This window comes from Urocampus carinirostris, chromosome 7, assembly GCF_059441175.1.
Source record: "Urocampus carinirostris isolate Australia breed hairy pipefish chromosome 7, RoL_Ucar_1.0, whole genome shotgun sequence".
Lineage (NCBI taxonomy): Eukaryota > Metazoa > Chordata > Actinopteri > Syngnathiformes > Syngnathidae > Urocampus > Urocampus carinirostris.
This window is the reverse complement of record NC_142355.1, coordinates 13,163,690-13,191,286: the sequence shown is the minus strand read 5'-3', so window position 1 is coordinate 13,191,286 and position 27,597 is coordinate 13,163,690. Positions and strand designations below refer to the sequence as shown.

General features: G+C 40.5%; 2 protein-coding genes across 2 annotated transcripts in view; one reads left to right on the top strand and one right to left on the bottom strand.

Moving 5' to 3' along the window:
* The window catches only part of ano10b (anoctamin 10b), a 31,805-nt gene extending 18,269 nt beyond the window's left edge, over window positions 1–13,536 (top strand). The window contains exons 13-17 of the mRNA XM_088339789.1: window positions 203–394; window positions 459–596; window positions 4,257–4,373; window positions 4,499–4,567; window positions 11,920–13,536. Of these exons, the coding sequence (XP_088195915.1) occupies window positions 203–394; window positions 459–596; window positions 4,257–4,373; window positions 4,499–4,522 (471 nt within the window). The 3' untranslated portion in view covers window positions 4,523–4,567; window positions 11,920–13,536. The remainder of the gene's footprint in view (window positions 1–202; window positions 395–458; window positions 597–4,256; window positions 4,374–4,498; window positions 4,568–11,919) is intronic.
* snrkb (SNF related kinase b) overlaps window positions 12,944–27,597 on the bottom strand; it is a 29,185-nt gene continuing 14,531 nt past the window's right edge. Inside the window, exons 4-5 of the mRNA XM_088339790.1 lie at window positions 21,304–21,445; window positions 12,944–18,065 (exon numbers count right to left, since the gene is read on the bottom strand). Coding sequence (XP_088195916.1) covers window positions 17,096–18,065; window positions 21,304–21,445 — 1,112 coding nt within the window. The 3' untranslated portion in view covers window positions 12,944–17,095. The remainder of the gene's footprint in view (window positions 18,066–21,303; window positions 21,446–27,597) is intronic.

Below are 27,597 nucleotides of genomic sequence, written 5' to 3'. Positions count from 1 at the left end.
GCAGACCATTTACAGTACATTCATTTTTTAAAAAAAAACAAAAACAAAATGCATTACAAAGTCTTAAAAGGTCTTGAATTTAACTGTAGGTACCTTGAGTAGATGGCAGCAACAAATATTCAAAAACTAGACAGCACTTTTATCGTAGGATCCCGTAAAAAGTAGGCAAGCAGATTTTGACAAGTTCCTGTTTCTGCACCAGGGCCTTTTCGCAGAATACATCGAGCTTCTGGTGCAGTTTGGCTACCTGAGTCTTTTCTCGTGCGTGTACCCCCTGACGGCCGTCTTGCTGCTCATCAACAACGTGACGGAGATCCGCTCAGACGCTTACAAGATCTGCAAGCTCTTCCGCAAGCCTTTCTACGCCCCGGTGGCAAACATGGGCGTTTGGCAGGTAAGCGACTTGGCCACCCCGGGCGGCGCCACGGGCGGGTGACTTCATGGTCAGTTCCCTCCAGGTGGCGTTCGAAATCCTGAGTTTTGTGGCGGTGGTGTCCAATTGCTGGCTGCTCACCCTCTCGCCGCAGTTGCAAAGGTTGCAAAGCCAGGGCAGCGTGAGCGGCACCGACGTCGTGCTGATGGCCGTTGTGGCGGAGGTAAGACCAATACAATTCACAGTTATTCCCAATCAGAATTTTATTTTTTCAATTAGGCACAAAATGCGTAGTGTTCCTCCCTGCAAATATCTTGCAAAATTTTCCTGGGAGCTTAATAAAAATTGTCCCATATTCGACCCATCTCTCTTGTTTGCTGTAGATCAGGGGTCGGCAACCTAGGACACGCGTGTCAGCAGTGGCACGCGAACGCACGGCAAAATAATAATGATGAGTGATTTTTTTTTTTAAATGCGCATTTTTACCTGACATTTTCAGTTGCGCGCCGTGTCTACGGTTGCGCCACTCCTCCTCTGCTTCGTGTGTGAGTGTGTGTTTGCGTCAAGCCTCGCAGAGGAGAGCTCCGTGTTATAACCCGCTCCTCTAGCGAAAACATCTCGTCCTTTCCAGCCAGCGTGGACAGACGAATGGGGCTTTGTGCAAAAAATGACCATGCTGTTTGTGCATTATGCCTCGAGAGCGTTGCACCTCGCACAGCAAGTGTTAAACGTCGTTACGAGACGAAACATGAACATTAATTGAAGGATGAGGCTGACAAGACGGAGACATTAAAACCTGCAGTGTCCAGGTATGGCCAATAAACACAGACCCTGAAAACCTTCGTCACTGCTAAAAATACCACCACTGGAGCAAGTTATCACATTGCTCACTGCATAGCAAAGCACAGAAAACCATTTACTGATGGCGAATATTTTTAAGAAGTGTGCGAGTATGCGTGTGTGCGCGTGTGCACGCTCATTCCTTCTGCTTTGCTGCTGTTATTTCAAGTTTTGATATTTTCTGGAATAACATTGTTTTTTTAATTTGTTTTTGGATTGAAGTTCATTGTTGATGAAGAACGGTTGATTCTGGTTAATTCTTGTGGTAAAAAGTTGAAGTCATGGATGGTTTTGTCAGAGTTGCGTGCTCCTCCAAAGGCTGTGTTGGATATGTTTACCTGCCACCATTGCAACATGCATTCCTTCTTTTTTTTCTCCTCCTTTTTTTGTGGCTTTTCGTTTGTGTTTTTGCCAAATGTTTCACGATTGGTATAATTTGTCCGGCTTGTCCTTCTTTAGCTTTGGGGATGCTGTAGGCTTTCCTGTTTATTTGCTCCCAATTAAAGCTCGTTGGCTGCCCACCATGTGTTAGATTAGATTTAGACAGTAGCTGGGAAAAAACAGGTGTTACATTAAAAATACAGTAGAATGACAAGTAAATGACAATGGAACAATTAGGGCAGACTGATTGAATAGGTGGGCCGCATGGCAACTGTGTAGCTAGCATGTCCGCGGCACAGTTCTGAGGTCATGGGTTCAAATCTAGCGACAAGCCTACCTGTGCGGAGTTTGCATGTACTTCTTGTGCTTGCGTTGGTTTCCTCCAGGCACTCCAGTTCCCTCCCGCATTCCAAAAACATGCAGGTTTATTGGCCGGTCCAAATAGTCCCTAGGTGAGAATGGGCAAGTCTCTGTGTACCCTGCGTCTGGCTGGCAACCCGTTCATGGTGTCCCCCACTGCCTGAGGATGCCTGGGACGGGCTCCAGCACCCCTGCGATCCTGGTAAAGATAAGGGATTTAGATATCGGATGGATGGATGATTGAATGGCAGGGCCTGTTATTTAAAAGAGTGATGGCAGAGGGGATTAGGCTTTTCCCAAGTCAGACCTTCCTTAATCTTATTGACCTGTATTTGTGCCCTGAAGGTAGTGGGATGATCATTGGTGTAGTGGGCTGAGATTAGTACTAGACTATTATGTTTGCCAGTCAGCTAGTGGACCTGTTATTTAAAACTAAGAGGTTGGGTGTTGGCAGGCTGATGATTTTAGACCCCTCTTTGGATTTAGCGCCTGTTTAGCTATTTCTCGTGGTTTATTCTTCAGTTACCACTTTTTGTTGTCGGTTCCCGGTAAGCCAGGCTTTTCACCGCTTGTTTTTAAATAGGCTAGCCTGGCGTTAGCAACGGTTTTGCCGTGTCCCCTAGTATATTCCTGGATGGCTTATTGCCGAAGCCGCTGCTGTTTTTTGTTGTTGGTTTTTTGATCGTCAAGCCTGGCCTTAGCACCAGTTTTGATTGGTTCCTTGGTTTGTTTTTTCCTGGCTTCGCGTTTGATGGTGCAGCCATTGTCACTTTTTGTTGTGTTTGGTCGTCCAGCCTCATGTTTTTCACATTTTGTTGTTCTGTCCTAACTAGTGGTGGTCTCTGTGTGGTTTTCTTTGCCGGCTAGCCCCTTTTTGGCTGCTCGTCCTTTGCTGCACCATTACTGCTTCCACCTGCGAGGCATTCTCCACAAAAACAGCAAATGCCTGTAAATTGGGTTTTTTCTTTGTTTTTAATGTATAATAGAGTATTCGATAAATCTATCGATAAATCATTTCGGGTTTTCACTTTGCGGTCTATCACTAGGGATTACTCTCGAACTGAAACATACAAACAAAATACAGTGACACACCACAAATGTTTGAAAAAAACATAACTTACTTAGCAATTTAATTGAAATATATAAAAAAAATATAAATCTATATTTAGATACTTACAGTATGTGGTCAAAAGAACAACAACAGATGCAGACTGCTGTTCATGGTTAGGGTGGTCCTTATTTTTCGACTTTTAAAATTTCATGCTCTGACCCCTTGAATATGTTCCAATATATACAAAACGTAATTAGGCAAAGTTTCATCAAAATCAAAGGATATTTAGAGGTCGCTCAAGGCCTCTGAAATTTTGGTATGAAAAATAAGGATTTTTCGCACATTATATCAGACCTAGTGTACAAAGTTACTTGTAACTTTTCTTGTGTTACAATTATAAGCAATGGACTGAAATTGGATGTTCTAAAACGCCGTACACATAGGGTTAAGATTTCCGTTTTTTCTCGAAAATTGCCAAAATTTTACCATTTTGGGAAATTTCAAAGTCGTTGAGCTACCTCTAAATATTATCCAAATTGTTCAAAATTGCACACAGTGTGTTTTTATCGATATAAGAACATATGCAGGGGGTCAGAGCCCAATATTTCAAAAAAAAAAATTTCGACCCCCATTAAGGACCACCCTATTCATGGTACAAATGCGATATGTCAAACAAGGAAGTTAAAATATACTTTTCTCCCTTTTTTAGTTCACAATCTTCATCTTTGATTCTCCAAAGTTCAAAATGGGCGTTTTAAAGTCCATTCTGCAGCTTTATGCTTCTAAGACACAAATGGTGCTTTCACAAATGGTGCTCTCTGCTTCAATTTGCACTTTCCCATCACTTGCATACCCAGAGTGAAATTTAAAAAAAGACAAAAAATCCCAAACCACTTGAGCTTCAATTATACTTCACCGACGAAACCTTTGCAGCCTATTTCGGAGAGAAAAAACGAGGGATTACTGCAAAGCTTGGAATACTGAGAGAAAAATATTCAAATATTCTAACCACTTCATATCATGCCTGTTTTAAGAAACACAGATTAGTGCTGATTTCAAGGAAGCATGAATGCCGTCAGGCTGTACTTGCTCAGGACACACCACAGGAAGTCGTACCCCGAAGACCCAGGCGGTTCAAGGATCCGTGATCCTTGAAAATAACAAAAGGACCATAATTTGAAATAAAAATAAATGATGATATCGTTGTGCATGTTACAGCGACACCTTGAAACATTTGTTTTTTTTCCCCAGCACGTTCTCATCGTGATCAAGGTGATCGTGGCCGCCCTCATACCAGACGAGCCGGGCTGGGTCAGCACAAAGAGAGCCCACATGCAGTACAATTCCATGCAGGCGTTACGTAAGCAGGTCAGCAAAACTGCTTTCAATGTCATCGTTTTAGATGAAGTGACAGCAACGGATGTTGCCTGTTGAATGTTTACATTTTCTTTTCTCTTTCAGCAGTAAAATGCTTTGTTGGCTTTCTGTTTCAGAACCAGACCTTGGAAGAGTCCTAAATTGTTTCGCTCAATGAAGCAACAAGATTTAAGAAAAAATAATGAGTGAGCTTCCAGAGCTTATCTATAATCTTCATACATACTTTTAAAGGTGGCATTTTAGACTTTGGAGACAATTGTTTTCCTATTGCTATTTAATTTTTTTTCTTAGATAAATTATAGCACGGCGGTGCAGTGGTTAGCGCGTGTGCTGCACAGTTCTCCTGTGTCGAGTTTGCATGTTCTTCCCGTGCTTGCGTGGGTTTCTTCCGGGCACTCCGGTTTCCTCCCACATTCCAAAAAACATGCATGTCAGGTTAATTGGTCGGTCCAAATTGTCACTTGGTGTGAATGAGCAAGCGAGTTGTCTGTCCCTGTGTGCCCTGTGACTGGCTGGCAACCAGTTCAGGGTGTCCCCTGCCCATTGCCCGAGGACAGCTGAGATGGGCTCCAGCACCCCCGCGACCCTACTGAGGATAAGCGGTTCAGATAATGGATGGATGGATAGATAGATAAATCATATTTGATAGGAATTAAGAAAAAAAAGCAAAACTTAAATTTATCCGTCAATATTTAGTTGAGAAGACTCAAAAGCAAATTTCAAAATGGTAACAGGCTAAATACAAACTTCAATAATACTTCAAAGGACAGTGTGTATTATTAAGCACCTCCTAATGTTTTAAAAAAAGACTTCATTCGTTAAAAAATAATTGAATAAAATAAATATCTGAACTACAGAGTAACACGTATATATGAATTAACATTTCTTAATATACTTGTAGGTTGAGGAAAAGGTATTTATCTTACAAATAATTTAATTTAAGGCTCACTTAGAAGGAGCTGACATGAATGTCTGCCATCTTGCTGCTGTGGGTACTCCCAAAAACATTTTGAAAGGTTAGGCATAAAAATGAGAATATAATTGTGGGGTTTTTTTGGCACTTTGAGTCGTAATAGACTATATTCTTCCTTGTGCATTTTAGCACTCGTGTTCGGTTGCGCCACTTAATGTGCCGACATCTAGTGGTCATATAAACAGTGTCCCTTTCAAAGGACTTTTTGTATAAATTAGCGCCTCCTTGTTAAAAAAACGAATATTGATTTGGGTAATAAGCATAAATTCACGATATACAGTAAATGTGCATTTTTTGAATACTGGTTACACAACATGAGGCTCACCTAGGGTGGCTGAGATAACAGTTCACCCTCTTGCTGCTATTGGTACCCGAAAACCTCAAATAGCCCGGAGAAAAAAAAAAGGAGTAAAACAATGCATTTTAGTAACCCCCAGTATCCATAGTTTGTATTCTTCCTTGTGCTTTTTAGCACTCGTCTAGGGTTGCACTACACAATACAGCGGAATCTAGTAATAATACACACTGTTCTTTTAAGAATGTAGTTCTCTGACCCCCTAAAAGCCCGAAACCACAAATGGGAAAATATTCCTCATTTTCTTATGGGGTGCTGTTTCTGCCGTAAATCAGGATTAGCTCTCACACTTGCACCTGAAATGCTAAAACACATGTGTAACGCTTTCACACATACTGCTCAAATGCTTTTGTATACACTGCTTATCATTTTACGTTTGTATACTCAGGTTAAACACGCTCACACTACTGAAAAGGTCTGATAAACAAATGTCAAAAGCTGTTACTCATACTGCTCAAATGCTTTTGCATATACAGATTACATTTGCTAATTTAGACTAATGAAATGGTCTCATAAACCAATGTCAAAAGCTTTCACACACTTACTGGTCAAATGCTTTCACATACACAGATTAAATTTGCTAATTTACACTACTGAAATAGTCTCATAAACCAATGTCAAAAGCTTTCACGCATACTGGTCAAATGCTTTTGCATACCCTGATTAAATTTGCTAATTTACACTCTTGAAATTGTCTCATAAACCAATGTAGAAAGTTTACACACACATAGTGGTAAAATTCTTTTGCATACACAGATTAAATTTGCTCACTTACACTACTGAAATAGTCTCATAAACCAATGTCAAAAGCTTTCACACATACTGGTCAAATGCTTTTGTATACCCAGATTAAATTTGCTCACTTACACTCCTGAAATTGTCTCATAAACCAATGTAGAAAGCTACGCACTTACTGGTCAAATGCTTTTGCACACACAGATTCAATTTTCTAACTTACACTACTGAAATGGTCTCATAAACCAATGACAAAAGCTTATACGGGTACTGGTCAACTGCTTTCATATGCATTTCTCAAAAACGGTCACTTCCAGTACCAAAGGGTTCTTACAAACCTATGTCATGGCTTACACAGTTACTGCTCAAAAACACTCACTAACAGTACTGAAATTGTCTCATAAACCAATGTAGAAAGTTACACACTTGCTGGTCAAATGCTTTCACATACACAGATTAAATGTGCTCACTTACACTACTGAAATGGTCCCATAAACCAATGTCAAAAGCTTACACGGGTACTGGTAAACTGCTTTCGTATGCATTTCTCAAAAACGCTCACTTCAAGTACTAAAGTGGTCTTACAAACCAATGCCATGGCTTACAAAGTTGCTGTTCAAAAACACTCACTAACAGTACTGAAATGGTCTCATAACTCTACGTCAAAAGGGGCAAGTGTGAAAGTCAATCCTGAACTGTGGCCCAGACGGCACGCTATATTTTTCCCCTCCAAAAATCGTTTTTCAGGATAGCATTTGACAGTTGTTGAAAATGTTTTTCATTCTTGCGCCAACAAAACAGTTCAAACAAGCACTTTTCGCCCGTTTTTTAGTTCACGATCTTTTTGACTCTCCAAAGTTTTAAATGACAGTTTTAATGCCCACTTTGCTGCTTTATGCTTTTAGGACACAAGTGGTGCTTTGACAATGTACACGCTTCGATTTGCACTTTCCCATCACTTGCATTTTAAAAGTGCAATTCAAACAGCATTTACAATGTTCAATATTTGTCCTTATGCTGCAACTGAATGTATATACAAATATATATATCTATATATTGTGTTGTGCAAGAAATGCAGTACAGAGTGAGGTACTTAACCTTATATTCAAAGAAAGGTTAAATATTTATTACGATGTTGACACTGTATTCTTGAAGTGATGTCTGATGTCTTGTTCAAAGTGGCTATTTACAGGAATGTCAAAAAGTTCATTTTAGGACTGTCTTGACTATCCAGGACAAGCCCTGTTTTCCGATTTTTGTTTAAAGTTAGCAAGCTAATTGCTTGGGCAATTCGTACGAATAATCACAGTTATCTTAATGCTATTGCGACACTCAAACTATAGCCTATTCTTCCTTCTGTGCCAGAGGATGTGGGGAAATTTAGTCCATTAGCCCTATGCTGCATTTACTAGTCGCCCCAACTTGAAATTAGCTTTTCTTGTTGGAAATTGCCAAAGTTACCATTCTCGCAATGTAATAAAGCACCGCCACCTTCTGTCCCAGAATGTGTATAATGCTTACAGCAGTGACTTGTTTAGATAACTCAAAGCATTGGCTTTTAGAACTTTACATGCAGTGAGGATTGTGTCTGGCAAGGCACAGTCAGATATACAAATAAATGAACCTGCATCTTTTTCCTCATTTGATTGGTAGAGCAAAAAAGCAATATATAAACAGTAGCATAAAGAAACATGTTTTTTAGTCTTACCTTACATAGAAACAGAGTCCATGTGCTGCCCCTTTTGAATGAAAGCATCAATAAATCAAACTCCTTTATAAAAAAAAAGGTCCATGCAACAAAAAGAAACTACTGAATGGCCTGACTTGCTGTAAGCTAGTTAATACTATCATTAATTCTATTTTTGGGGGGATACGTTTATAGTTTATTACAAGGGGAGAATACGTCAATTTTGAACTTGCAAGGAGAACAGGAGAGGACCCCAACCTCCGTTGAGAAATTCCAACCTGTTCTAAAAGTCTTTCTTTTCATTAAAAAGCAGATCTACCCTAAAGGGTGTGAAAAATCAAAGAACAGTTACATTATTGACTGATAGTGACAATGTATGTACTGTAGTCTGTCAGAATCCGAACAGACGGTGGACACAAACACGTAACGTTTTCACACCAAGCTTTATTTTACGGAAACGGGGCAGTCATGCGCGGGAACGCAAATGCCAGTGATTCGGCAATCGTTGGGCAGCAGTGGGGCAGAGAATTCAGGTGCGGGAAAACAGGAAGCCAGGGGCATACGAGATCAATACCAGATACAGGATACACGAGCAGGATACCGGACAGGACGAGACAGACAGGATCGGTACCGGATACAGGATACCGGATCGATACTGCTTGCAAGATATACAAGCAGGACGGGACTGATGGGGTCGATACAGGATGCACGAGCAAGATACCGGAAAGGACAGACGGGATCGATACCAGATACTGGATACACGAGCAGGATACCGGACAGGACGGGACAGACGGGATCGATACCAGACACAAGATGCACGAGCAAGATCCCGGACAGGATGGGACCGACAGGATCGATACCGGATACAGGATGCTCGAGCAAGTTACCGGACAGGACGGGACAGACGGAATCGATACCGTATTCTGAATACACAAGCAGGATACTGGACAGAGTGAAAATGCATGCCTTGCAAGTGCAGAGGTTCGTTGACGGACTGACGAGGAGTGACTGGAGTACTGAGTTTAAATAGGAGGGAAATCAATCAGACAACGAGCAGCAGCTGGCGCCAGACGAGCGGGCACAGGTGAGGGCAATGAGTAATCATGACAGTAGTCAATGTAACGAACAACAGTGAGGTATAACAGTCAAAATAAAGAACTGGGATCCCATGCAATCTGTTTCATAAAAAGAGAAATGCTCCAAATCAGAACCCTTGATCTCACTATCACCCTCTTCCATGAGGCAAGAGAATTGCGTGCCTCACTCTGCATCTGCTCAGCACAGTGGTACTCATCGTATTCATACTATGATAATCAAATGTGAAAATTCTGTCATTTTGAAACCAAGAATCCCCAAAATTGTGAAGTTAAATAACAGACAATATTAACAATCAATAAATATTATTTTTATTATATCTTTTTTTCTAAAAATTCCACGAGGACACCACCCCCTGCCTCCCTTGACTGCATGTTACCGCAAATATAAACCATCTTCACATGACATATTTCTCCAAGGCGCATCTACAGCGCAGAGCTGTAGTTATTAAACCAAATAAGAATGTATTTGATTTTCTTTTTAATTAAGACAACCCCTGTTTTGCTGGGGTTTACTCATTTGTATCATACAATTTTTTTTTTTAGCAAAGTAATGCCAAACCAACTTACTAAACCACTTGTTATTAGTTGTTTTACATGTGCTCATTTTGTGTGTGTTTTACTTATTTCTTTAGGACACGGAATACAATAAATATATATTCTTCAAAACCGTTCTATGGCAGATTTCTTTCCCCGTTTTAAGTAGTCTCATCTCATCTCATTAGCTGCACCGCTTATCCTTAGTAGGGTCGCGGGGGCGCTGGAGCCCATCCAGGCAATCATTGGGCAGTGGGACACCCTGAACTGGTTGCCAGCCAATCGCAGGGCACACAGGGACAGACAACTCGCTCACTCATTCACACCTAGGGACAATTTGGACCGGCCAATCCACCTGAAATGCAGGTCTTTGGAATGTGGGAGGAAACCCACGCAAGCACGAGGAGAACATACAAACTCCGCACAGTTAGGCCAGGAGCTGGATTTGAACCCACGCAGGAGGTTCCCACGATCTCAGAACTGTGCCGCACACGCGCTAACCACTGCGCCGCCGTGCTGCCCCGTTTTTAAGTAGTATTCTTACTAAAAATGGAAATAGGATAAATAAACCATCTACAAACTACCTACCACATGTTCTTACAGCCAATTATTTCAAAGAATTCATTTTCTTATATTACTAGTAAAAAAAATATATTTATTTTTAGCAAAGTAATACTGAAACAACGAGTTCAACTTCTTACGATTAGTTGTTTCAGATTTGCTCATTTTATGTATATTTCACTTATTTCTTTAGTCAAGTCATGGTTTTATTTTGTATAGCCCTTAAAACTTTGCTATTTTCCCAAAATATGATAAATAAAGTAAATTATCTACCTTATGCCTGAAGAGACAACTTTATTTTGTTTCTTTTTCCTATTTTATCAGTAAAGAAATACAGTGACACAATAATACTACGTCACTAGTAGAGAATTGTCTGCTTTTTTGCAATAGATATAGCGTGATGCTGTAAATAGGAGTTAAAGTTTGCCAGTCAGTGCTGACGGTTAAAACATAAAGTTAAATTTTTTTGTCCTATATTTTCCATACATAAGGCGCTCCGGACTATAAGGCTCTACAGTGGGAACGTCAACAAAACAGATAGTTCAGTCAAACTTTTCAACCCCTTAACATTCCGACAGCTCGCAAAGAAGCAATTATGTGTCTCAGACACGTACCGGCACGGTGTCTGTACGATATCCCCAACCACTCAAATGTGTCATTCCACATATCATTAGGAAGGTTAAACTCTCGGGATTGAAGAAATGCCAAACATTTCTTATTTCCTTTTTTTTTTTTTCCGCTGGCAACTGTGTGGACAGCAAAGTAAGAATGTCATTGTGCAGGGAAACCTGGTTCTTTACTGGTCATATTACAATAAACACTTTGAATTGAATTTAGTTTAAAAATAGACTCATCACAGAAACATCCGTCTGAAACAAGATACTGGGTAAACATAAAGCCGGGGTAGCTCACCAAAGTCGTCTTGCAGCCATCACATTCAATAATAATACGTAACCATGGTCCTCTTACATCCGTGAGTGTAGTAAATCCAACCGTGTAAATTATTTACGCACTATAAAACACGCAATAATGCCGACAAATAAAAGAAAAAAATCCGCCGAGAAGCATTTGCATAGATGGACGTTGCTTGTTGCTGGCTGTCTGTTTAGCTCCATAATTCCTGTTTACAAACACAAATCTACAGTCGTAAAAAATGTTTTCTCCAGGCCGTAAAGCAACCAAACATGTGCAGGCTTTGTTTTGCCCCGCTTTAGCCTATGCAAGCCTGTAAGTGCTAAAAAGGACCTGCCTCCTTTGCCTCCGAATAACTTTAACCAATAGCGACCGGTTCAAATGATGATTGACACATTGGTTAGGAAATGAAACACCGGCAGGGTTGGGTAGGGTTACTTTAACTGGATTACTTTCAATTACTTTTAGATTACTCCAATACCAAATATGCTAATAAAAGACAAAATAAACTAAATGTGAATAAAATTATGACTCACAACACGTGGTAAAGTTTCTCTCCTGGCTTTGATCTTTTTGATCTCTGGCAAAACGAACATAAAATGCGACAGAAACAAGATGAAAATAAATCCAAACAGCTTGCTCACATCATTTTTGCCGTTCCATGTGTTCTGTTACTCCCCAAGCCTGTCAGCCCGTCAACGAACTTCTGCCCCGTAAGACGTGGATTTCGACTCAGTCCTGACCCTGTTGGTATTTCCTGTACGGTATTGTTTATTTTGTCCTGTTTAATATCAGTTTTCAGTTTAGTTTCCGTCTATTTTTGTCCTCTTTATTATTTTCTCCACTTTTCGTTCCCGTCTAGTTTGTCCTGTTTGTTTTCGATATCCTGATTCATTATCTATACTATCTGTCCCGTCCTGTCCGCTATCGACCCCATCTGTCCGATATGAACTCGGGCAATTGGTCTCGATCTCGTCGACCTCTGGCTTCCTATCATTTCACGCCTGACTGCTGCCTAACGTGCATGACTCCCCATTTCCCGTAAAACAAAAGGCTTGTGAGAACGTCACGCGTTTGGGTCCTGTTCCTGCTGGTATTTCCTGTCCGGTATCCTTCCTATTTATTTTGTCCTGTTTAATTTCGGTTTCCAGTTTTGTTTCCGTCTATTTTTGTCCTGTTTATTATTTTCTCCTTTTTTGTGTCCTGTCTAGTTTGTCCTGTTTATTTTCAATATCCTGCTTCATTATCTATACTGTCTGTCCCGTCCAGTCCGGTATCGACCCCATCCGTCCGATATCAACTCGGGCAATTGGAATCGATCTCGTCGGTCTCTGGCTTCCTGTCTTTCCACGCCAGACCGCTGCCCAACGTGCATGACTCCCCATTTCCCGTAAAATAAAAGGCTTGTGTGAGAACGTCACGCGTTTGGTTCCTGATTCTGTTCTGGTTTCTGACATAAAGGAAATTCTAGCTAAGTATTTGAATGTTGGGGACACTGGGCACAAGAGTGGCACCAAATCAATACATTTGAATTTATTTTTTAAACCGGTTTTGTCATGTTAGTACATTTTGAACATTTCTGTTTGGCGAGTCGAAGGAAGCAAGCACCAAGCCAGCCAGTGCAGACCATGTGACGTGCTGCTGTATCCCAATCAAAACCCCAACAATGCTCCTCTTCTTTCCCCACAAACGACACTGAACACAAAGTGAGCTTTGAATGAATCCATTTTAATAAATAAAACACAGAAAAATAAGTACATGGCTCCGGGGTGCTGTGGTCCTATAATTACAAAGAGACAACACACCAGGGGAAAGGCAGGCTGTACAGGAATAATTGCTTTCTATATTTGAACAGTTGTGATTACAAATGGACGATTACATTGCTGCTAAAATACAAGCAAAAATCCGATATTCGCGCTTTCCTCATAAGCGGGGACTCCATTGGGATACCCAATTTTGGCATCTAAGTGTAGAAATAACCACAAGTAAGCTGCTCTGCAGGCTACAGGGAATTAAAATGACATGTATGTACATTAGCTTATTCCACAACTTTGGCCCTTGTACAAAAAAAAGCTGTAAATGTATAACCTCTGCCTCAAATAAGACGTAAGTGGATGTGAAAATACGCAAAATATACACTATCGTTCAAAAGTTTGAGGCCGCTTAGAAACATCCTTATTTTTGAAGGAAAATCACATGAAAACAATATTTATTCGTCTATAATGCACTTTATTAAACCTAAAAACTCAAAGTTGGGGTATGCGTTATATTCAATGATTAGTCCAAAAATATCGCTGACTGTACAAAAACGAAAGGGTCAATTACACTCCTTAATAGTGGATGGTGGTGTCTGTTCTTCCTGTTTAGTTAATCGGCAAATTTGACAGGAACCACATCTCATTTTATTGTTATTTTGTTGGTTTTACTTCCTTTAATGCCCATAATTATGGTTCCTAAGGAAGTTAGAGGTAAGGGGAAGGAAAAGGGGAAAATAGTGACAACAATGATCGTGTCAAAAAAGGGCACTATTGCGAAATATGAAACTGGTGTACGAGTGCCATTAAAACGTTGCTGCCAGGTGCAGTAAATGGTTTAAAAATTTTATATTTTAGGTTTTACCATATTATATTAATCTTGAACTACATAAATAATTATCAATGTCAGGTACATGCTGGTTAATATTTTGAATTGTCCCAGTTGCCATGGCGCCCAATTGGCCCCGCCCGTGTGGCGCCAGCTGCAGCTCGTTGACAGATTGGCTTCGCTTGTATTTAAGCTCAGTGCTCTCACTCTCCCTTTGACAGTCCATCAACGATCCTCTGCCCCGCAAGACGTGGGTTTTGACTCTGTCCGGTTTCCTGCCTGCGTTTCCTGTCCGGTATCGTTCCCGTCTATTTTTGTCCTCTTTATTATTCTCTCCAATTTTCGTACCCGTCTATTTTGTCCTGTTCAATTTCGATATCCTGTTTCGATATCAATCCTGTCTGTCCCGTCCTGTCTGGTATCGACCCCATCTGGCTTCCTGTCATTCCACGCCAGACTGCTGCCAAACGTGCATGACTCCCCATTTCCCGTAAAATAAAAGGCTTGTGTGAGAAATGTCACGCATTTGGGTCCTGATGCTGTTCCGGTTCATGACATGAATTGCTTTTAGTGTGTGGCTATTTGAAAGCATTGTAAGGGGGTTGCTTGTATGCGATGTAGACTTATATGTGAGCATATACAGTATTTGAAGTTGTTCTGGTTTTGCTGGTAATTTTGTTTTTTGAAAGAAATGATATGAAATGAAATGATCTGCATTTATATAGCGCTTTTCAAGTCAATGATAGCGGCCTTGTATTGCAGCCATGTAAGACGCTCACCTGCTTATTGGGGGTATTAGGGGTTCAGTGTCTTACCCAAGGACACTTCGACATGTAACACGGACGAGCCGGGATTCGAACTGGGATCCCTTGACCCCAAGACGAGCGCTCTACCTCCTGAGCTACTGCCGCCTCAAAATGAAAATAAAATGAATAGATTCTACTATCGCTGATTTAAACTGCACAGTCCTTTTCATTGGATACATTTGAGAAGTTTTTTTTAACATTTTAGGTTTTTTTTTAGTCTGTTTTGTAGTTACTGCTCCAACCAGAGTAGAAAGAGAAGCGGGAGGAACAATCAAGCTGAGGGACATGTACATTTGAGTCTCTAGTTTGAGAAATAGACGCTTTACAGGTTCTCAACGAACAGCTGGGTTAAATAGTACCCAGAAAACCAGTGTCAACATCCACAGGAGGTACAACTCTGAGATGCAGAGTGTCAAAAAAAGGCCAATAAAAGTGACTTTTTTCATGGAAAACACAAAATTGTCCGAGTGACCTCAAACTTCTGAAGGGTAGTGTACATCAAGTGCCTAATATCTGTACAGTAGTGCGCTACCGGTTACTGTACTGTGCAATCGAGTGAACAAGACAACAGCGGTGTCCTGCAAAAGTCAAGACACGGTATTATGAAGGTATGTGGCGATAGCATGCACGACGCGGTTGCCGTGACGATGAGTGGCAAACCGAAGCAACGGAAACCGGAAAGGCCAGCGACGGACGGACGGACGATACAATCATCTCCGTCTGAGGCTCATGAGAGCCGTGTCATAAATATCCATCCATTATCTGCACCGCTTATCCTCAGTAGGGTCACGGGGGTCCTGGAGCCCATCCCAGCTGTCTTCGGGCAGTGGGCAGGGAACACCCTGAACTGGTTGTCAGCCAATATCATAAACATAACAGTCTCAAGTTGGTGAAAGAGTTTTGGGACTGGAGGCGGGTTGTGCAAACAAGTGTTTTTTTAAAACGTGGTTTTTGTCCGTGAAGCGTTCCATGTTGGCACTGTCTGCTCGGGTGTGCCCGAGTCCTGAGCGCCGTTATTTAGATCAGTGTTTCTCAACTGGTGTGATGCGGCCCAAAAGTGGGTCACGGGTCTTTGCCTTGGAATCATATTGCAACGAAAACATAGCTGAGGGTCAATTAACCCTCCTTAACAGTTGGTGGCGATAACAATCGCTAATTCGGGTGAACATCCATCATTTCACACCACAGAAAAAGACCGTTAACGATTGTTTACATCTGATGAGCATGGCCGAACGCAGATACATATAGATATATACCGTAGTTTCTGGACTATAAGGCGCACCTAAAAACAAACTGAAGAAGGACACAAACATTCTAAATGTTTTCCAATGATAATAGATTTATACACTACATAATAGACTAAAACCTTTATCTTCTTTGTTCCTTTATATTGTGTAAATTATAACCTTATCTTCTTTGTTTTCGTTTATCCTCACTGTTTAATGTGAAACTGGAGTGCCACGTCCAATTTCGTTGTCACAATATGTTCAACCCATTTTGTAACAATGACGATAAAGGTATATTCTATTCTATTATATAAAAACTAGTCTCAATTCAAGATGATTTGTTGTTTAACTTTGAAAACATGCTAGATATTTTCTAAATAAAAGTGGTAGGCCTTTTTAAAGGGACAGTGTGTAATATTTAATGTCTCCTAGTGGTACTAAAAACTTTCATTTAGAAACAGTGATTAAAATACTTGGCAAAAATACATGAACTCTTTCTTTAACACAGTGGAATCCAATCGCCGCCATGTTTTTCCGGCAGGATGCGACCACCAGACAACACAGTGTCATCTAGTGGTCAGGATTGCACATTGGGGGGCTTTAAGGGGTGTAAAGCAGTAGTGTTGACAGGGTTGGGTAGGGTTACTTTAACTGGATTACTTTCAATTACTTTTGGGTTACTCCAATACCAAATATGCTAATAAAAGACAAAAGAAACTAAATATGAATAAAATAACTAAATTTTGTGCAGGCTTGGGGAGTAACGGAATACATGGAACGGCAAAAATGATGTTGGCAAGCTGTTTGGATTTATTTTCATTTTGTTTCTGTCGCATTTTATGTTCGTTTTGCCGGAGATCAAAGAGATCAAAGCCAGGAGAGAAAGCTTACCACGTCTTGTGAGTCATCATTTTATTCATATTTAGTTTATTTTGTCTTTTAATAGCATATTTGGTATTGGAGTAATCCAAAAGTCATTGAAAGTAATCAAGTTAAAGTAACCCTACCCAACCCTGAGTGTTGACAGGTATGCTTATAATCCGGTGTGCCTTAAAGTGTGGACTATACGCACTGATTTGGTTTTACTGGTCTTGTTTTTGTTTTTTTACTTAATTATATGTAAATATCTTTGGTGTAAACTACAAACCTTTTCTTTCCATAAATGTGACTTTATTTTTCTTATAGGCTTGTATTTAGGATAGGATTGGCGGGTCCTGTAGTCAGACCAGTTGAGAAACACTGATTTAAAGCACATGGCAGCAGTTGTACTGGCCCAGGGGGAGGATCTTGGCTTTGTTGTTGTTTGGGATGTTAAAGGCCAAGGCTTTCTCACACAAGGGCAGCTGGAAAAGACGTTCGCGAAGCTTCAGGCTGTGGCGCTTGCCTGCCGGTTCCACCTTGGCAGGGACGGCCGGGACGGCTTCGTCCCAGGGACCGGCGGCAACGTTTCGCGACTGCGACCGATCCGTCATAAAGTCGTCCCTGTCCCCCGCGTCCGTCCTGGGCTCCTTCTTCGCTCCGCGGCTCGACTTGAGTTTCTTAGGTGAGCCGGAAGCTGAGGCGGCGGTTTTGTTGAGGTTGTTGTTTGGTTCCGTTTCTTGGCGGTTGCTCCACACCTGACAACACGGCATCCTGGAGAACGGGTCGGCGGGCTCGGGCGCACGGCTCACGATATTGTTAAAGTGAGCGACTGGTTGGTATGAAATCACATCTGTGCTGCCCAGGTGTTCTATCTCCATCTTTGCTTCATTGTTCTCTAGATTTTCCAAACTCAGACGTTTTTTCTCTTGATTGTCCACAGTTTCTTCCTTTTGAGGCACGGCCACTGATAAAGACAACAAACCTTCACTCTCTTTGGCTAGGTTGCCCTCCTCTTCTTCTTCCTCCTCCTCCTCTTCTTCTTCCTCGCAGATCTGCAAGAGTGCCGTGGCGTTCCGAGCAACACGAGGTTCCTCAACCGGCAGTGGGTGAAGCGAGTAGCTGAGGTTAACCTGCCGCGGCGCCGGCAAAGACTGCGGCCTGGCGGCGAGAAGGTCGCCGGACTCGACCGTCCGGGAGAGTGGCAAGCTGGAGGAGAGCGCCCCCGACAGCCAGTGGGGAGGAGCTTCCGGGCTGAGCAACACGTTGTCCAGCCCTTGCAACCAATTGTGAGCTTCGATCTCTTGCAGCGACGCTCGGACCGACGGGTCCTTCTGGAGCATCCTGGAGATAAGACTAAAAAAGAAAAACAATCAGATTAGCTACAGAAAAAAAGCTAATTCAATTGTATTAGTTTTTCATGCCCCCAAAAATGCTGTATAAAAGATTATCCAATATTATAATATATCAGAAACTGAAGTTCAAAGCTGTATGGAGTTTGAAACTCGTTTTACCCTATGCTGCCACCTACTGACTTAAAATCATAATTGCAGCCTTAGCCAGCACTTTCAAGATGCCCCTGCAAGTACGAGCATTTCTAAGCCACGCTCGAATAAACTCTTCCTTTTTCATCTTTTGTGGGGTTTGGGCTGTACAGACGCTCCCCTACTTACAACATTCGAGTTACGAAAAACGGTAGATACGAACATTTTTTCGGGATGTCGAAAAATATCCGGACATCGCTGTAAGTTAGATTTTGTATTGTGTGCACCTTTTTCCGAGTACAGAACAGTACTGTAGTGCTTCTTTGCGTTGCGTGGCGCTGTGAGAGGTCACCCAGCATCCACCCTTTAGAAGAAATCCGGCTTCCTCTTCCTAATTCGTGTGTAAACATACTATACTGTATCTCCAGTGCGCTAAGAACGTTTTTATTATTTGATATCTCGTACATCCATTCAATATATTTGGTGTAAAGTGTAAAGAAGAGGCGAGCCGTTTCATTTGAAATGAAAATGGAATAAGAAAGCTTGATGCGGTTGAGAAAAAGGTTGGATCGCTTTTTTTCGGCCACTTTTTTATTACGGAGGAGAAAGTCGCCTAAATCTTGAAGCCCATCTTTCAAAAGTAAACGTAAAAGTAAACTTAACTTTATTTATCTATACAGAGCATATTATTTCATTAAATCTTCATTTTTTTAGTACAAAACAATACAGGTTGCTCATACAAGCCTTAAACATACTTATATAAACCTTAAACATACAAAATTTAGATAGATAGATAGATAGATAGATAGATAGATAGATAGATAGATAGATAGATAGATAGATAGATAGATAGATAGATAGATAGATAGATAGATAGACAGACAGTCTCCTTTGTTGTTTATCAACAGATTAACAGGATGCCCTCGGGGTGCTTTTTGTAGTTAGCCACAGCGGAGTGGATGTCACACGCTAGTCCAAAAGGGGTGAAATCTCATAGACATTGTTGACCCGAATGGAACATATGTCGAGGGATTGAATAGTCCAATGCGCTTTAAGTGATTTGTAATATTCCGATGGTATGCAATTTTTCTTCAAACCTTAATGCTTTTACTAAAGATTGCATTTTCTCTCACATTTGTCTTCAGTACAAGGTAGCGAGTGTGTCCACACCAACACAAAGATGACTTGGGAGCTCATGATTAACATGAGAGCTTCACCAAGATTGTTCTGTTCTGCTCATATGATGCTCCCAGGAGTGTTTGTGGGCAAAAATCTAGCCACCAGGCTGCAAATATTTCTGCTTACTCAACGGCAAATTTAACCCGTGGCAACTTACAGTGACAATGACGTCGGTTATTGATGTTTATAGTTCTTAATTAATTTTCTTCCTAAAGGAGACTACATTTGTGTAGATGTCGCTGTATTGTGTAGTGCAACCCAAAACAAGTGATACAAGGACAGATACTGACTATTGAGATTTAAAGTGACCTAAACATTTCACGTTTCATTTTTTTTGCCCATGTAAGGAGGTTGAGAAATGGTGGGGGAGGCAGGAATTGGATGCAAAAAGGGAAGGTATTTATTAACAAAAGAAGGTACCGAGTGGCAAAAACAAACCTGGGTTCAAAAACAAATAAATATCCAAACCGGAAACAAGTGGTGCTCAAAAAGAGGTTGTATGAAATAACCAGGGTTGGGTAGGGTTACTTTAACTTGATTACTTTCAATTACTTTTGGATTACTCCAATACCAAATATGCTAATAAAAGACAAAAGAAACTAAATATGAATACAATTACTACATTTTGTGCAGGCTTGGGGAGTAACAGAACACATGGAACGGCAAAAATGATGTTTGCAAGCTGTTTGGATTTATTTTCATTTTGTTTCTGTCGCATCTTATGTTAGTTTTGCCGGAGATCAAAGAGATCAAAGCCAGGAGAGAAAGCTTACCACGTGTTGTGCGTCATCATTTTATTCATATTTAGTTTCTTTTGTCTTTTATTAGCATATTTGGTATTGGAGTAATCCAAAAGTAATTAAAAGTAATCAAGTTAAAGTAACCCTACCCAACCCTGGAAATAACAAAACCAGGATCAAAGTGGACACAAAACAAATAACAAAATGTCTAAACAACAGAAAACAGAAACAAAAACCAATGAAACTGGAAATGGAAAAACACGGGGAACAAAGAAACAAGAAAAAAACTAACCTAGTACATGCCTGTTTTAAATAGTAAAAGTTGCTATTTGGTCAAAATTACATTTTACTTGACAAAGACTGAGATGAAATCTGGTTGAAAGAAAAGGGGCTCTTCTTCAGAACCAATTAAATCAGTTTTGATATTGTTTACTGTGTTGTGCATGCGCCAACTATGAAAGATTTGTAGGATTTGGTAGAACTAAAATATTCTTATTTTAGTATGATTAGCGGCAGCACGGCGGCGCAGTGGTTAGCGCATGTGCAGCAAAGTTCATGTCATGGGAACCTCCTGCGTGGGTTCAAATCCAGCTCCAGACTTCCTGTGCGGAGTTTGTATGTTCTCCCTGTGCTTGCGTGGGTTTCTTCCGGGCACTCCGGTTTCCTCCCACATTCAAAAACATGCATTTCAGGTGGATCGGCCGGTCCAAATTGTCCCTAGGTGTGAATGAGCGAGTGAGTTGTCTGTCCCCGTGTGCCCTGCGATTGGCTGGCAACCAGTTCAGGGTGTCCCCTGCCCACTGCCCGATGATTGCTGGGATGGGCTCCAGCACCCCCGCGACCCTACTGCGGATAAGCGGTGCAGCTGATGAGATAAGATGAGAGTATGATTAGCTTGAATGTGGCAGGTTTAAAAAAAATGTTAAAGTCTTTCTTCTGATGTGCTTGTTTGACATCCTCAACAACACTAGCTCACAGAACTAAGGTTTGTGTTGCTTTGTATTGAAGGCTACTGCTGTGCATGTAATGAAGCATGCCTGACTGGACCACTGAAATAATTCACTTAAAACCACAGAGCTGATTTTACGGTCACTTGCTATTTAACACAGACTGACTCACATTTGGTCGGTAAACTCTAAGGGGGCTTCGCTAATCTGCTGCATTTCATAAATAGGGCACATGTTGACTTACTCCTTGCAGTGGCCTGAGATGTGCTCAGGGACGGAGTAACGACAATCCAGAATCATGACCAGGGTCTCGCTGTCGTTGGCCTCCTGGAATGGAGGTACTCCGCAAACCAGCATGTACAAGATCACTCCGAGAGACCAGATATCTGCAACACATCAATAAGACAATAGATACCGGACAATAATCAGCCACTTTTGCCACACAATAGTATCCTTGATTTTGCAAAGATGTGGCTAATGCAGGACTCTGGATCCATTTTGACTGAAAGAGCAATAAATGCAAAATCTTTAGATTTTTTTAGCGAGAGCCAAACCATATAGAGAGACCCCTTGCTACTTTGCATTTCGGTTATCGTGTTTCACTCCTCTGCAGATTTGAAGATTGTGTGTGTAGTGAGTGGTCATGACTGTCTTCATGCGCAGTCAACGTTTCCGGATAAAACCAACTTGGGAAGCACCGCGATCACTAATTTTTAGCAACTTCTTACATCGAAAATAAATAAATTAAAACGGATTCTGAGGAAAATCAGAAGAGTGCTAATGCCGATCACCAGCGAGTGCTCCGCGGATTATTATCGGGTAAGTGAAGCAAGTGAGGTGAAATTTATTATTATTATCATTATTAATATTATTATTATTATTTATCATTATTATAACGTATGAATAAATTTTCAGAAGCTTTGTCTCTGAGTGCCAAAACGTTTTTGTCTTTAAACTATTCTAAAGTCTTTGGCGCAGCCCTTCCGTGAGTATCAAAACTCTGGGAATTATATCAGTATGATAAATCACTACTAGATGGAAGGAGTCAAGTCAAGTCATATTTATCTGTATAGCCCTTAATCACATAAAGTCTCAAAGGGCTTTACAGACAATACAGACATTTGATCGGATCTTAGTCAGCACTTAATGCCTAGCTACTGTATTACGCCGCATGGCAGTGTGTAGACACCACCCCATATGCAAGAGTACGTGCAGTGTGGTGATAAAAGCGAATATGAACGTTAGTACAGACTGTTAACGCTTCAAATCTTTATTCTTTCTAAAGAAAAATTACGAAGTGCCTTTGTAATTGTCGGGACGGAGAGGGATGACGGTTCTCTGTGATTGCCATGACGACCCGATTTGTGTGATCTCGTCACCGGAGCATTGGGGGGCAGACAAGTTCTTGCGAAGTTCATGCATCTTTCATGCATAAGTTGTGTTCTTGCAATCAATGTTATTTTGCCACCAGGGTTGCAGGTAACCCCACCCACCATCTTACAGCCTCTTCAATCTGCTATCCAGCAGGCTCAAGGACAGCTTCTTTCATCGGGCTCTCAAGACTCTGAACTCTCCCTGCCCTACCCGTTTCCCACCTCTCTGCCTTCTGCCGAATTACTGCAAAACCACTGTATTTTTTATTCTAAAACTTGTATATTTTTAAATTATATATGCATACTTTTTTTTTACCTTGTTGCTTTTGTTATTAGTAACGTGTCTTATTATTGCATGTTTGCACTCAGGGAATAGGAAGTAGATTCATTTGTGATACATGTTGAGCATATAGCATATTTGACAAAAAAAGTAGAATAAAACAAGTATAAGCCAACCTTCAGGATAGAAAAAGAAGAAAAGAAAACTCAACTCAATGTACTGTATTTACTAGAAAGTACAGAAGCCCGTACAGACACAACAGTCTGTACACATGCTGAGCCATGCGACTGATCTTCAGCTCTCACATCCCTTGTGCACAAGTGATAGATAGGAGACCAAGTATTGCTACTACTAGATTCAAACAAATCATAATAATGCCGATACTAGTTATTAACAAAGAAGAGGTGAATGATAATTATCAAGTTGACAGTTGTCTGTAAGACTGAGAAATGGACGTAAATGAGTTCATTTTTATGGCTGTTGCAATCTGGTTGAGTTTCTTCCTTACATTTCAGCAAGCGGCTTTTATCAGGTGAGCCCTGTAGTCTGGAATCTAAAGTAGTTAATGTAGCATCCATGTTAAAGCATTTCAGTACGTTCGGTGTCTGACACACACCGGCAAAGCACACATTTCCTTTGAATGTGTTTCCTCCAGTTGCCTCCCTTCCTCTTTCCTCAGAGAACACATACATCAATGGCTATACAAAAACCCTGGCACATACACACAAACACGAGGGTTGTGCTAATCTCTGTGTCATACTATTTTGAGACTCATATGCATGCATATGCAATCGAGGCTAAACTGTAGAGGAAAGGCCAAATTCCTATAATAAGCGCCTTGTCCTTTTAAGGTTACCTTCTTTGAACCATGAAATGTTGGAGATAGTCAAGCATGTCTTTTTCTATGCACGTCTTAAGAATAAGAAATGTTTGGAAAATCTTTCTTGGCTATGATAAAGATCAAATGTTTTACCATTTTAAACATGTTATGTGTTACAATTTTCAGCCTTCAAAAATGGAGCCATATCAGACTAATGCATTTGGTTCCCAATGGGTATGTAATTAACTTGTGTACTCAAACTATGGCTGGGTGATATGTCAAAAACATAAACAAAATCGGTCTACACTTTTTTTTCAATGTTCATAGTTTTTTATAGAAAATGTGTATTCAGTAGGGCAGCGCAGTGGTTAGCGCTTGTGCGGCACAGTTCATGTCTCGGGAACCTGTCGTGGGTTCAAATCCAGCTCCAGACTTCCTGTGCGGAGTTTGTATGTTCTCCCCGTGCTTGCTTGGGTTTCCTCCGGGCACTCCGGTTTCCTCCCACGTTCCAAAAACATCCATTTCAGGTGAATTGGCCGGTTTAAATTGTCCCTAGGTGTGAATGAGGGAATGAGCTGTCTGTCCCTGTGTGCCCTGCGACTGGCTGGCAACCAGTTCAGGGTGTCCCCTGCCCACTGCCCGGAGATGGCTGGGATGGGCTCCAGCCCCCCCGCGACCCTAATGAGGATAAGCGGTACGGCTAATGAGATGAGATGTATTCAGTAATTTAGTCTACTCTGGTATAATGAAGTATGCAAGATTCATAGTATTTGCTACCTCTGAATTATTGATTAAAAATTACATCCAAAATGATCAGACAAAAATAAGAGCTTTAGAATCTGCATTAACGGATGATATGAAGTCATAACTTGTGCAAAAAACACCTACCTTATATGTATTTGAGTATAACACACACTCATGCCAAACTAATTGATTAACTAAATATTTTTTATCAAAAATCTTTAAAAGTATTGTTTCCCTTTTTCTCAGCTCAAACAAAGCATGGTAAGAGACAATGCGCTGAATAGGTGCGGCCATGATCAAATTCATTTGTTGAAATAACTATGAACACATTAACAACAAAAAATGTACAATGTATTTATCTAATGTTCGATTCATGATCAGATACGCAAAGAGTTGTTTCCCTCGTCGTGCTTTTTTGTATTTATTTATAACTTTCAGGAAAGATTTCTGTTTTCTCCATTCTGTACTCTTCGTCTCAGATACGGTCACTAAAAATAGTGTGCTAAAGAGGTCAAATATAATTCCTTTTTGTGTAATATCTTTGTTAAGGGGATGTAGTGATCAGGAAGATAGAACTCCACCTGCAGAGACCCGGGTTCAATTCCCATTGTATCCAATATTTTGCAATCAGGGTCGGCAATAATTTTGACCAATCATTTCACTAATACATAAAACATTGAGTATAACACGCACCTATGCTTTGAGTGCATTATGCAGGAATAAATACATTACGTACTATCTTAAATTCTTACCCTCTGTTTCGCAAATCAAACATAAATATGAAAATATACCATTCCGTGTAGTTTATCTTCACACACATGACACAACGCTCTCATGAGTACACAACATCCAGCCATTGTCTCGCCACAGCGGTCAAAGCACTCTCAGTCCCAGGCGTCCAATGTACACAGTCACGCTCATCTCTGTTTACAGAACATTCACGCAACAGGGTGGAGAAGCAACCGTTGAATGTATTTTTAACAACACGTGTGAAATATTACACTTAGACTGGAACCTCGAGTAGCCATCTGCTGACCACTCATACTATGAATGAATTAATTGTTGATACTCAGTTCGGAATGATTATTTGTGCCCAATTGTTGGAAGTTATCTTTAAAAAAATGCTACATTTTCTTTACGTGTCATTGCAGTCATTGTCATGTCGCCGAAGTTTTCTTTAATCTTTGAGGATCGATAACAAGCAAACTTAATTCCGTCCATTACCGCAACCACCAACGAGAGTGACATAAAAAGACACATCTGTGTTGCAATCTGACACTATTCTCCAAGGTATGGTTGCCCTGGCGCTAGCATCTTCAAATACAGGGCTCATGTGGTATGCAACGCTGCCCTTGATCGCATTTTCTTTTGCCGCTTATAAAAATGTGCTTGTCTTTGTAATCTTTGTAAATGGTCACATGGTCCGAATACACGCGATGTAAACAACAAGGAGCAGAACTAAAACGGCTTCGGGTGCGCGCTGGGCTTAAAAGGTAAGAAAAGGACATTAATTATTTAATTATATTACCTGTTTGAGCCAGCGGCTTAAAATCCGGTGCTGACGGAACAAAGGAATTGATGACATTTTTTTAAATTAAGCATGCGGCTTTTAATCAGGTGCACTCTGAAGTTTAAAATTTATGGTAAATACTTTAAAACCGGAAATAAAATCCAATTTTGAAACGTATATACATACTTATAAGACAATTTGTCTTATTTTAAATTTATTTTTTTTATATTAAAAGAAAAGACAAACTGAGCAAAATGATATGTTGAAGAAATAAATCATATAGGCAACCAAATTTGTTGAAACATGATGTTTAGCTTATATTTTGATTATTTTGCTCTTTTAAAAAAAAGGACATTATGATTTTACAGGAAAATCAAATAAAAACCAAGAAAAATGATCTACCAGTTGAACAAGATATGTTGACTTGGAGAGGAATGGGCCCCACCAGGTTGTACTTGCCAAAGACGCACCACAGGAAATGGTGCTCCTACAACCCTAGTCGTTAAGGGATCCAACCAACCAACCAATATTATTAATATTACAATTAACTCAGTTATCATTTACATTAGACATATTTCCGTGGTGCAGGGGTTCCCACATTCGCCCGCCATGCGAAAGGTACCTGGTTTGAGACCAGGTGGAAACATATATTGGCTTGGAGAAGGATGGGCGCCAAAGGATCACCAAAGGTAATGTTGCCACTACAATACTAGAAGTTAAGGGATCCAACCAACCAAACGTTAGTATTGATAGTCTTTTATCTTCAAAGTCTTTATTACATGTTTACCCTGGAGTGCCATGTAAGACAATTTAAATATTATCAATCTTCTATTATTGCAACTGTTATTGTTCATTTTTCTTCTTCTTCTTCTGATTATTATTATAAATATTATAATACCTCCTCGACCACCAAGCCATTGCCGCCACAAATATTAATTATTTTTCAAGCACTTTGAAGAGAGTAACTCTACAATATAGCCTGCCCTGATAATTTAAAAACATCAGGAGAATCAAGTTGTTTAAAAAACATTTTTAGGAGCGTTCCATGTATTCAAATAAAAAAAGTGAGAAACAAGTGGTAGCTATATACTACTGGTAGTATGTGATTTCGTATAAGTGACTGCAGCAGAAATAATCAATAAGTCAATAAGTGTAGAAAGGAATTTTATTTATTAGATATTAAATAGTATCCATGATTAATAATTTTATGTTTTAATCTTTTAAAATGTTTTTATATCTTGAACTCATGCCCTGCAACTGGCTGGCAACCGGTTCAGGGTGTCCCCTGCCCACTGCCCAGAGATAGCTGGGATGGGCTCCAGCAGCCCCGCGACCCTAGCGGTTCAGATCATGGATGGATGGATGGATGTTGCACTCATGCTTGTTATTATTTGAAACACAACGACTTAGCTTAGGTATGAAACACACTTCATCAAATAAACAAAGGTGCCTTGCCTTGCTTACCCCTTAAGTGCTTATCATGCAGAGAACCTCCAGGCATGTGTCAGAAATAGAACTTACAAAGTTTTGCAATCTTCACTCTCAGACGAACTTGGAAGAAAATGTTTGAATAAAGGCTCCATTTATAATAAAGGGATTTTTTTCTCAATTTCTCGAAGGGCAATTGATGTCTTATTAAGAGCGTGTGTGTTGGGTAGATAGAGACAGCTGAACAACATGATCCAAAAACAAAAGCTTTCATATCTACATGTCCTAAAAAGATTGCTATTGGCAGTTTAGGGAGTTACATTACTCCCCCGAAGTAGCAAAACGAATTATGTAATAGAGTGAGGTGAAAGAGTTTAGGGATA